At 37.0% G+C, this 13,084-nt stretch overlaps 1 protein-coding gene across 5 annotated transcripts in view; it reads left to right on the top strand.

Moving 5' to 3' along the window:
• GABRG2 (gamma-aminobutyric acid type A receptor subunit gamma2) overlaps window positions 1-10,172 on the top strand; it is a 61,583-nt gene extending 51,411 nt beyond the window's left edge. For 2 of the 5 annotated variants that reach the window (XM_050979768.1, XM_050979765.1), the window contains 3 exons: window positions 4,799-4,951; window positions 6,471-6,676; window positions 9,897-10,172. In XM_050979768.1, the coding sequence (XP_050835725.1) occupies window positions 4,799-4,951; window positions 6,471-6,676; window positions 9,897-10,172 (635 nt within the window). Of the gene's footprint in view, window positions 1-4,798; window positions 4,952-6,470; window positions 6,677-8,436; window positions 8,461-9,896 lie in introns of all 5 variants that reach the window. The other 3 variants (XM_009091344.4, XM_050979764.1, XM_050979767.1) reach the window with 3 other exon arrangements.
• Window positions 10,173-13,084: the final 2,912 nt, after the last annotated feature.

Here is a 13,084-nt window from a genome sequence, read left to right as displayed (position 1 = left end):
AATGTAAGGTCTCTGGTGAATAGCTAAATAATCCAAAATCTTCTAATTACAGCGCAAATGTTGAGTGTTTAAGTGTGTTGTCTTATAAAAATACTGTCAGGCTGCACTATCATTCATTTCTAGAAAACTCCAAAAGTGTATCAGTGCTCCAAACAGCAAATCTGGCAGTCTGAGAAGCTTTCCTGCTGCAGCAGACAATATTGGACAAACAAAGGACAGAGCTCAGGGAAAGAGGATGAAGTAATAATGAAATTTAATAATAGAAATTTGCCAAGTGAGGACTAATAAATGACATTGTGCTGAGGATCAGGTCTAGCCATTTTTTACTAAACTAATGTCTTAGTTTGACAGCTTCATGCAGGCATCACACCAGGAGTGAAAAATCACCTGAGGCAGGGAGATAACCTGGAAATAACAGAGTATTTCTGCTGGTCTCAGCTAAAGAGCTGAGAAGTGCATGAATAGAGCCAGAAAGTAAACCAAATTTGAATAAAAAGAGGGCTGAGGCAAGATTTCATCAAGAAAGGTGCGATTAAAGCAAAGCACTGTCAAGTCCATGTTCCACAGGGGACTTCATGCATTTGGCATTTTGGATGTATGTGTTGTGACAACTGAGACTGAGTCCTAAACTTCACATCTTAGGTCTTGCATTATTTTGTATGTTCAGAGTTCTTTTTTTATTCAAAATCTCAGAAGACCTGCTGTTATATCGTTCCAACATCACTTCAGTAAACTTGGCAGTCCCAGCAAGATTCTTCTCTGGAGCATTGCACACTCAGTCCTCTTTTCCTTTTCCCACTATTGTCACAGTTTTCCCTGGCTGGCAATTGAGTACATGCGGCTTTTCACTCACTCCCCACCCACCACCCCTCCCCAGTAGGGAGGGGAATCAGAAACAAAAGGTAAGCCTCATGGGCTGAGACAGGAACACAATAATTAAAATATGACTGTTACTAGAAATATGCAAATAACACTAATTGTAACAATAAGTAGAGAAAGTGACAGAACCCAAGAGAAGCAGGTGATGCACAATGGAGTTGGTCACCACCAAAGACTGATATGCCCAGCCCATCCTTGAGCAGTGACTGGCAGCTCCCAGCCCACTCCCCCAGTTCCCAGGGTGTGGAATATCCCCTTGGCCCCTTTGGGTCAGATGTCCTGGCTGTGCACCCTCCCAGCTTTTTCTGCAGCTACTCACCTGCTGAGCATGAGACACAAAACTCCTGAACTTGGGCTAAGAACTGCTTAGCACCAACAAACATCAGTGTGGCATCATCATTCTCATGCTAAATGAAAACACAGCCCTGTGTCAGCTACTCAGAAGAAAATGCACCCTGTCCCAGACAAAACCAGAACACATTACTTGAAGGCTAGAAGAGATATTAAGTACATTACAGAATTACCAGCTTGCTCGGTCCTGGCAACTCCTAAACTCCATTTGTTTTTCTTACTTTTACCTAAAAACAAAAGTCACCTTTACATCCCACTTCCCAAAACCCCAAGAAAGCAAGGTAAAATATTTACATTATTCTTTTCTTTCGTAAGGATCTGAAACATTCCAGAACACAACAGTGCCTGCAGCATCAGCAGGCTTTCAGATTAAGATGTAATTTAAAAGAACTTACTCATCCTTGAATGATTCTTCATGCTGGTCAGTTCCACACTGCCTGGCAAGTTATAGCTGACACTGAAGTTTTTACATCCCCTGATTGAAGTTCTCCATTAGTAGAAACCTTAAAACTCATAAAATACACAAGTTCTCTTATTTCCTTGAGCTTTCAGTTCAACATTTCCAATTCTATAACACACAAAAAATAAGGTCTGTCAGAACAATGCTGTGGACTTCTAAATAACAGAAACTGATAGAGTTTCCTACAAATATAATTTTGGAGTAGTATGTTTTTTTTTAATGCAAGAATCAGGGAAGGAAGTCTTGGCATAAAGGAATGTGCAATAATATTTGTGAGGGTTGAAAAGTCCTACACCAGTTATATCACTTTTGAACTTTTGGAACCTGTTAGCAGAGAGATGTTTTTCCTAAACATATTTGCTTATCAAGTTGTGTATTTAAAAAAAACAGAAGGAAAAGTAAAAAAAAAAAGAAAAAGAGAGGGAATTCTGTTTGATTAGATATGAAACATTTGCACCTAGAGTGCCTCCAGTTTGTGTAGCAAATGTCCTGTGGACACTGCTAATGCTCTATGGGAATGAAGTGCCCTCTGAAGTGCACCTTTGAGATAACAGAGAATTCAAAGCTCTGTTTCCCTGCCAGTGGCTGGACTAAGGCCTTTACAATCTTGGTTTATGTTTTACAAGGTGTAATGGATTACTCTATGAAGAGCAACAAAAAAAATAAAATAATGCATACAATATTGTAAAAACATAGCTGTAAGAGTTTACTGTATAAAGAGGGTTAAGGAAAAAAACCAGACAAGTCTCCATGGGCACCAGAGGATCACTGCTAAAACCAAACAAAAACCAGAAGTATTTGGAAATGGTCTATAAAAGAGAAGGACTAAGATGCTCTCTCTCTACACACACAGATGTATATCCATACATTACCCACAGCACCCCTGGGCTGGGTTTGCACACACAGCTGTTGAACAGAGTGTGAGGGAGGCCTTGCACCATGCCTTGGTCCAACTCTGTTTAGCTCTTCTCAGTGCAGGTGCTGAGTTTTGGATTTAACTCTGATACCTATAGGAAAGCTATGGTTTGTGTACTGAAGTCTGGTATTCTCTGTTCCTTTGAGTACAAGGCAAAAGGGCTGAACAGCTGCCAAACTCTTGGGCAAAAAGACCTGTGCAAGAATTGAACAAAAAATAAGGAGCAAGGAATTACCTGGGATCTGGTACCTCACTCCTCTACTACAAAAGAGCTCAGAGCAGTTGGAACTTCAGTAGAAAGAAACAAGAACAGCAATAAAATATCTAATTCTTAAACTTCAATTCTGGGTCTTGTGTACCTTTTTCTGTTCTAATCTGTATTTGGGTTTATATTGCATCTCTTACTTCTGGAAATTCTTTGTCCCAATTAATTGATATAATAACAGTGAGCATGAAATCCTTATCTTTAAAAATATTTGCATGGAAGGAAACCAGCTACTGCTTAAAGTGACCGTGCCATATCATAGCAGAATAAAATTGAAATAGCAATGCTATTAACAGCATATATGAAGGTGAATGAATAAAAGGATATTCCAAAAACTGAGAAAATAATCACTCCTTAGGAAGTTAATATGTGATCCAGAGAGATGAAGAATGAGTCACACTGTAATTTTATGGCTTCAGCTTTGCAGTGCTGCTGATGAGTGCTGGTTTTTTGATAGATTGGTGGGACTTTTTTTGGTATATGAAGGACATGCACATACAATGCAAAGTTATCTGTGACCTAAGGAAATCATCAGACTGTACTCATTATGCTTGTTTGCTCATATTCAAATGTATCACCTAAAAAACTGCATATCTAAAATTTGGGGGCTTTATGTTTTTAATTATAACATAATATAATTAAACTAAAGCCAGTCAATCCTAAGAACATGGACATTCAAATTCAAAAAAATAACAGAAGCACCAATTGAAAAATATCTCTGAAGTTTCTTCTGTCAGGTCAGGTTCAAAGGGATTATTCTGGGAGAAATTTAAATTTTTTATGCTAGAAAAGAAGGAAATCAATGTTAACTAAAGGTACTGATCTAAGCAGAAATTGCATTAGCCACAGAGACTTTGATAATGCTGGAAAACTGGCTCACTCTGTATTTGCAAATCATATCCTCTTTCCATTAGAGACTTCTCTGGGCTGCATTTCACTGAATTGCAATGAAGTCTTTGTACCCTGGGGTTCTATAGTTCCTTTGCAATCAAGATTTTTCCCATGAGTGCTGTAATCTGAAATAAAGATAAGAACTAGGGTTTTTTTTAGTTTAGGAAAAAAAAAAAAAAAACCACAACCAAAACAAACAATGACAACAACAAAACAAAAAGAAAAAAAACCCCACAAAAACTACCAACCAACCAAAAAAACACCAAGAAAACCCACCCAAAACAACAAACAATGAACCACACCAAAACCTGAAGCTTGGCTGTATTCCTGAGGCCAGATGGAATTTACTTGATAATTTGAGAGTGGAAGAGAACCTGGAAAGAAAATCACAAACTACTGAATAAGAATGATGTATTATGTACACCTGAGTAACTTCTAGCCTAGCTTCTGAGGTCACTTAGGAAATGTGGGTCCAAATCATTTTAGAGAAGAAAACACAACAAAAGATCAGCAGGCAAATAAGAAAAAACTAATTACTGACACAGCATAGCCCTGAAGAAGAGTTAAGAACACGAAAAATTTAGGAAGTACTTCTGAAAGCATGCAACACCTGAGAGTGGGGCTGGAAGCACACTTAGGGGGACACAGAGACTGCAGGGAGGCTGGACCCCACACCCTGGGCTGCTGCAAGGGGGTCATACAGGCAGGTGTGGTTCTGAGGAATTACTCAGGTACAAGTCCTGCCATGCAAGGCAGGTTACCCTTGAAATCAGACAGAAAAGCTCCCTGAGTGAATCTGCACAACTGCTAATTTTCCTAGCGTGGAAACCCACTGGCTCCTGAGCTAGAGCTGTGTTGAAGAGGTGTGTGTGTATTTACCATCAGCACAAAATCACATCACATCAGTCTGGTGAATCAGTTTAACGTTTATGCACACAACTCCTAGATGTGGAATAGGAAAGCCCTAGCTCTTACATACAAATTTCATGTTGGTTTTTAAACATATTATTCTATTTGTTCTGCTTTTGTTTTACAGGAGATTATGTAGTCATGTCTGTCTTCTTTAACCTGAGCAGGAGAATGGGTTATTTCACTATTCAGACCTACATTCCCTGCACACTTATTGTTGTCTTGTCCTGGGTCTCTTTCTGGATTAATAAGGATGCAGTTCCAGCCAGAACATCACTGGGTGAGTTTATCTTTCCTGTTTTCTTCAAGCATTATCATGTTTAATTGACACCTCTGCAGATCAGCAGTTTGTAAATATGAGAACAGACAGCTTCACACAAACTCTCCTCATTCAGAGGAATGCAGTAATTTCCAAGGAATAATGCAGACTGAGCTATATTTGCATATCTTCCTTTTCACCATGTCAGACTCTGACTATTGTAGTTTGCCGACAACCAAAGCTTTTTTCTGATTACAGCAGTATTTTTTACAAACATCAAGAGGATGGGGACACACAGCTGGATTAGAGGCAGGGTGCATTAGTTTCACTTCTTCTACTTCCAAATCAGTGACTGGCAACACAAATTAAATAATTGCCTAGAAGGAATCCATCTTTATGGCTGTGTGTCCAAGGGCTAACAAGGGGAGAATGCACCACCATGACCACTTTAGAAACCAAAAATCAAGTAAAGAATTCAGGCAAGAAAAAAAAAAAAATCAACTGAATTTGGTGGTGTCCAAAACATTATACATGAAAATGTGACATGCAATAATCAGAATTAGAAATTTCTACACATTTAGCAACTGCTCCACAAATAAACTAAGAGACAAAATTAATCTTGCTTGTGCAAAGCAGCTGAAACAGTAAGAAAAAAACTAGAAACATTCAGCTAGAGAAACTTTAACACATTTTCCTACACTAAATCCACACAAGTGAGAATTATTTCAGGTTTTCCCTCAACATTTTCATTTCTTCACAGAACCACAGCACAGAGCAGTGGAGTATAAAATAGGGTACACAATTTTCATTCCAAACTCCCTAGAAGGAACATAATAGAGGACCAATGGCTTCTATAAAAGAAAGCTTTAAGCATTTTATTGGTTTTTTCATATCCTCTTTAAAAAGAGGTTATAAAACCTGCTGTAAAGAAGTACACAATTAATAAATGCATTCTGCTATTTTAAATTTTACCTAGATACACAAAACAGACTTGTCCCTCTGTTGAGAATCTATTTGCACCAGTAAGAAAGTAAAACCAACAGTGCAATTAAACATGTGGTAGGTTTTGTCTGTTCTGATGCATTTTTAACATTTTTCACATCACAGTACATGCAATAATGTTCTGAAAAGGAAGGGATGGTGAGGCATGTCACAGTACTTCTCTTTTGTAGATCCTTCTCTTCCTCTGTTTAAGCATTTGAGCACATAAACCCAAACTTCAATTTTCAATAAAAATAAAAACTCCCCAGAAGTAAACTACAAAACCAAAATCTTAAATTAAATTTCTTAAAATTCATCTAACCAAAGTACTCTACAGAGTAGAGTGACAATGAAAAATATCACATTACCCCTGTACCCCTGTTAATCCTTTAAGCTCCCATTGAACTGGCATTTCACTGCCAGAATGTGTCACTGAATACCTTTGCTGTGTTTTTGAACTCCAGGCACACTTCAAAACCAATCACAGAGAGATAAATGGCAAAAATCAGTTTTCCACTTGAAGTAATGTTATTTGTGTTTTTTTCTATCTATTTACCAGGAATTACAACTGTCCTGACAATGACCACCCTAAGTACCATTGCTCGTAAATCTCTTCCCAAGGTCTCCTATGTGACAGCCATGGATCTTTTTGTGTCAGTCTGCTTTATTTTTGTGTTCTCTGCACTGGTGGAATATGGAACTTTGCATTACTTTGTCAGCAACAGAAAGCCAAGCAAGGATAAAGACAAAAAGAAGAAAAACCCAGTATGTATCTTCTTACCAGCAAGGCCTAAAATTTAATTCGTTTTTCTGAGAGAGCATTTAAATCCCTCTTTCTAACTGTCCCTATTTTCCATACTCTATTACCTATATACCCATCCTTTGTAACAATAGGAATGCAAACCTTGACTTTGAGAATCAGAAGCTCATATATTTCTTAGGATAAAGATTTTTTAACCAAAGTGTTCTGCAAACCACAACTACCAAAGCCATTATTTATGGTATATACAGATCTCTTTATAAAAAAATTTCAGTTTGTCTGTATTAGTATTAACAATATTCTATGCCATTAACTTAGCTCCACATTTTTGACATGACTGCCTTGCAAATCAGGACTACAGTTAAACTTTTATATTCAATCTTTGGTGTTTTGCTTTTTCCAATTTCCCCTTAGAATCTGTTTCCTTTCCATTGTTTCCTTAAATTCTTTTTTTGTATATTTGTTACCTTATTCACCTACTTCTCCACCTTAGAAAGTGATTTTGCAGTAGTTTATAATGATATTTATGGATTTATGATACCCAATAGTAAAAATAATGTATATGATAACAACAGTAAAAAAATCCTGGGAACACCCTCAGCACAAATTGGTCTTTTGCCCAGACAGTGAAAGAATTTGATGCTTATTTTGTCCAGGACAGATTTCTCCTTGCCTTTGGCAACTGAGCTGAAAAATGTGTTGTCTAGAATCTCTAAAACATTTAGCCTAATCATCTACCAAAAAAAAACAAAAAAAAAAAAACCAAATGAAAAACCAACAAAAACCCCCAAACCCAGAACACCCTGATAAAACAAAAACCCACCAAAAAAACCCCAAAAATACCACCCAAAACCCGCAAAAAACAACCTTTAATAAACTAAAAGAAAAAAGTGAAAAACATGAAGGAAAAATGTTTTACATTAATAAAAAATATTTCCATCTCCATTTAAAGCATCTAACAAAGAATAAAGTAATTTCTATTTGCTCATTTGCTCTGCTAACATATTCAAGGACTTTTGAAAATATTCTCTTTTAGTTTTAAAATACATCACAAAAATGGATGTAGGAAAAAATAGCTGTTACAGAACCTTTCACTACATACTATTCCTATAATTTCAAGTTTAAAAGCTGCTGAGAGGTAGACTGCAAAACAAAAGTAAAATGATCCAGTGATGTGTCCTGTGTTAGATAGCAATAAAAGTATCTGTGTGTATGTGGGTCTTATGCAGTCAGGTAAGGGAGCAAAACTAAATGTACCTCATGTAGGCATTCACATGAGAAGGAATAACTTGTTCTTTGCATTGCCCATTTGTGAGCATGTAGGAAGAAAAAGAACTATAAATTCTTGCTAGAATCCTAATCCCAGAGTCTAAAAAGTGTCAAAGTAGTGTTCAGGGCACAGTCTGCAGGTAAAAAGCCTTCTTTCTAAAAAGTGCTTCTATGAACTGTGAGTGGCCTCTTTCAAAACAGTTCAGCATAAAAGACTATAATTCCCTCAGGATATGGAAATCTAACAGGAATTTGATATCTTATGTCTTTGGCCCAGATGTAAAGAAGACAGTGACAAGCTGAAAATGTGGGGGATTTTCTGTTACAGATACTTGTTTCAATTGCTATAATCCAAATCTCTCTATAAATTTAGTTCTTTTTGACTTACTGTGTTTTAGAAACATATTTTTAATTTACATTATTTTTGTCTCTTTCTTTCCTTTCTTTAATTTAAAACAAAACCCTCTGATTCTCTTTTCTGTCTACAAAATGAAAGCTTCTTCGGATGTTTTCCTTCAAGGTATAATGTTTTTTGGAATGGAAATTCACTGCATGCGACTGCTGAATTGAACTAGTAGAGCTTAGATGAGAGTGCTGTTTTGTCTGGTCTTTGAATTAATGAGAAAACTACTCAAGCTACTTCCTAATTAAGTAGAATAGTTGCAAATTCCTAAACAATTTGTAGAGTTGATTCAGCAGCCCAAATACCAGGATGGTTCTGAACTTACCTAAGTTCAGGAGTGACCAACATTATTGGATCTCATGAATTAAGAGAGGTTAACTTTAAAACATTTCTGCTCCTGTCTCTCAATTTACCATGGGATCCAATAGCACCAGCTAGCCTCAAACCTGCAATACACCCTTTTGGAACTCAACTCTGACCCTGGATTTTTAACCTTTCTGATTTCACTCCTAATTATAAAACCAAATCTGTTCTGATGTTGACCTGAAAAAAACTCAATGTCACCATCAATTACTCAAATACTGTTCATTGTAAAAAAAAAAAAAAAAAGTCAGAGTTTTGAAAGGGTTTAAGATACATATAGATTTTCAATGTTGTCACTGGATCAACACACTTAGAAAATTGCCTAATATATCCAGTTGTGTTCCACATTGAAGCCTTATCTCCATTCAGAAATGCAGAGATTTTATTAAAAAAATTTAAAGTGGGGGGGAAGAGGGGTGGGAAGAAACCACAAAATAAATGACATTGAATTTACATACCTATGGAATGGAATTGTTATGTTTCTCTAATAACTATCAGCATGAAATTTCAATGTCTATCATGCCAGCATTCACCCAGTGAATGTGCTTTAAATGCTTAACTTGCTCACTTTATTCTAATTATATGTATGTATATATACATGTACAGCTACTATATAAAATCCAGAACATGTTGAACCTTCCAGTTGGTGAACATTAGTAGGTGGTGAGCTGCAAATTCTCAAATAATTGGAGAGTCTTATAGAGATTCTCCTGATCTTCAAAAAACCTAGGTTTTGCCTTTTTCCTGTGTATACATTCTTTTTTCTCAACATGAACCACCCCTTTTAAAATCCTGCATTTCCAATTGATTCAGTTCCTTTCACGCGCAATACACAAATCGCCTTCAGATATCAAGCAGCTATATAAACTATAAAACAAAACCTCAAAATACCATCAATTGCATTCCTGGATGTTTCATTTAACCTCTCATGTTTACTCAGTTTAGCTTTGAAGCTGATTTCCCATAGCTGTTGACTTTAGATTGGTTTGTGCTGCTTTCCTCTAAATGGTATGATCCAACTGCTTTTAATAAGCTCAAGGTAATTTTGCCACTAGAACACCTCAGCAATTTCCCATGTACCCCCCTTAGAACCATCATGCACATGTTGACCATCATCCCCAACTGGTCTGGTGATAATAACAAAGTTTCTCCCTCTACCCTCTTTTCCTTCTTTTGCTACTCCACCATAGGCACCTACTATTGACATCCGCCCCCGATCAGCAACAATCCAAATGAACAATGCTACACACCTCCAAGAAAGGGATGAGGAGTATGGCTACGAGTGTCTCGATGGCAAGGACTGTGCCAGTTTCTTTTGCTGCTTTGAGGATTGTCGGACGGGGGCGTGGAGGCACGGCAGAATACACATCCGCATTGCCAAAATGGACTCCTACGCCCGCATCTTCTTCCCCACTGCCTTCTGCTTGTTCAACCTGGTCTATTGGGTGTCATATCTGTACCTTTAAAAGCAGTAGGAAATCAGTGATATGAGCCTTACTCACTGAATTTCTTAGAGAGATGGTTTCCTAAATCCACTTGAAGTATTTATGATGCGCTTTATAGTGATCTGAATTCTTTAGTGCCATAATCCCGTCAATATCAGTCATATCATCTGTCCAAAAATTGCCATCAGGTTATTGTGATTTACATGTCCATTCCACATGCCAAAATAATTTAAAAATGAAATCATGTCGATAGGTAATATACACCTATACCTGCTGGAATAGAGAGAAACAGGGCAGACAGGACAAGGGGAGCATAGCAACATCACTTACTAGGTGGTACTGTGATTCCAAACACGAGTGAGAGAGAGGAGAATTCCCAGGTAAAGTGCTGTACAGTTTGTTAACATTGGCTATAATTATGCTATAGCTTTATTCTCTGTGGGCTTTTCTTTTTGGAAGAGTCATCTCTCACTTTGAATAGGTATTATTAAGCTAGGAAAATTAACTTCTACTCCCACCAAGATGAAAACAGACCTTTCCCTTTGCCATCCCTTCAAGAGCACATGTACAATGCTGTAAATATTTCAATACCTTATAGTACATAAAGCCTAGTGCATGCATCTTTTGGGGGCCAAAATAAATGAAAAAAGGTACTATAAAGTTTTGTCTTTTATTTTGTGTCTCTGGATGTGCTATTGTAATTGAAATGTGGACAAACCTAATTTTCTTTTTTCTTGAAAAATTGCCCCTTTCCCTCATGCATGGAAGATCCAAGCAGACAGCACTGTCATGCAAGATATTAGAGAAGCCTTAAGGATTCAACTAAATAACATATAGACAAATCTGTTTGGCCAATATAATAGCTCATAAAGTGTAATGTATGTGTCCTCTGCAGTTGTAGCCTTCATTTCCCATTGCTAATGTTGCTATATTTCAACTGAATCTCCAGTAATTATACATTGCAAGATCAGCTCAGAATTTAATCCACGTGCTTCTATTGTTCTTTTCCCATGCTGAGATCCACTTTTTTCCTGACTCAAGTGTTTGTGGGGGTCTTTTGTTCTTTAATCCAGTACAGGAAATAGCTTTTATTCTAGATGTTATTTTACATAAGAGCCTCGAGTTAATTTTGAAACATTAGTCCTTCTATTGTATATACACACACAATTCTCTGCCCATTCATGTCCTCCATCAGCAATAGTTGTTGTCAGTGCTGCTTTCACTCAGTGAGTACCTTTACTAAAACAAACCTTTACCATGGCTAGCACAGAATTTATAGATAGCCTTGAAAACAAAAGAGAACAGAAGGTGTCTCGGCTACTAAATCACATGTATGCAGTTATGTATGAATTTAAAACCTTCAACCCACCTGGGTGAATCCTGGAAACCACTGGTTTTCAGAACCTGTATGATGCTCAATTATGCAACCTTAAGCACATGTAAATATGACTGATGGTTTGTTTTTTTTTTTTAATTTGTCAAAGATGCAAAATACCACCTTCAGAAAAGTGGGCTTGCAGCTTGAAAAGGGAGACCTATAGCTTATCACTACAGAATTATTATTAATTGAAACAGAGGAAAAGGAAAGTTTTCCAATGTCTGTATAGTTTTGGAAATAAAAATGTATAAAAAAGGAATATCTCTTGATCATCAATTGCTCCTAGTCCAATGTATTTGAAAACATTTTAATAAAGGAATTGCACACACCTGTGGACTTTTTCAATAAAACTACTGCACTCAACTCCAGTTTTTCTGTGATGAGTTTGTTAAAAGCATGCTTTGAGAACTAGACTGCTTCACCAGTTGGATTCATCAGCTGCCTAAATATAAGTGATTATAATCCTTATAACCCTCTGCATTGCCTCATTTTGTAGTCAAATGACTCACATATAATTTTAAAGAATGGAGACTAGCTATTTTGAAGGTTAACTTATTATAATAAAAAAAATAAAATTAAAAATCACTGAATTGGGAGTACTCCAATGAGAAATAACTTTCCTTTAACTACTTAGAGTGTCCACTATCTGAATGAATGAATGAGTGTCAATCACCTTTCACATAGGAAGGTGTTTCAGCTGGTACCAGACTGATCTCTCATTTTTTCCCCCAGCAGTCAGTGATCTAAGAACTTTTATTTTCTTTCAATTATTAAGAGTGAATAATGCTATATATTTAAAATTTCAATTTTCCCTGATCCCATATAGGTTTTACAGATAATCACTATGAAATAAACCAGCCCTTTAATGCCCTCAGTGCGAGTGTATTTTGGTTAACATACACAGAATTATTTTTTGTCACCATCTGTGGAATTAATGTGACTCTAAGCACTTTACCCTGGTTCAGCCATCAGGTTAGCAGTGCCTAAGAAAACCTGCAGTACTGATGAATCAGGTGCAATAATGAGGAACAAATGGTCCAATCCCTCACTTGTGCAAGTTTGGCTTCTCCTTCCTTCAAGGGAGGAGTTAAGAATTGATATATCCCCACCTCAATAATGCAAGCCACACAAACTGGAAAAGTGTGCCACATCTGTCCTAAGGAGGTGAAGGAACTTTTCTCACCATGTATCATGGCACAAAGTAAAGGAAACTAGACCCTAATCAGTGATTACCCAAAACCTCCTCCTGCCACACTTACCAAGGGGATTTGTCATTTCCTTCTGGGGAAAATGGAGCAAATTCAAAAGAACTGATCATGAAAAAACACGTAAGTCCCAGCAAGAAACTGACATCAAAGTGCAATCCAAGCATTCCTTGAATAGGGATTATTTACCTATTCAGTACAGAAAAAACCCTTTGTGTTGTAAAGGCAGATTGAAACCACAGTACACAAAACATTGGGTATGATAAGTGTTATTATTCAGAAGAAAACTGCCCAGAAACCCATCTATAGAGACATGTTCCTGTACACACATCAGAGAAAACATTATGCTA

The sequence above is a fragment of the Serinus canaria genome, chromosome 13 (assembly GCF_022539315.1).
Source record: "Serinus canaria isolate serCan28SL12 chromosome 13, serCan2020, whole genome shotgun sequence".
NCBI lineage: Eukaryota > Metazoa > Chordata > Aves > Passeriformes > Fringillidae > Serinus > Serinus canaria.
This window is presented reverse-complemented; position numbering and strand designations above follow the sequence as displayed.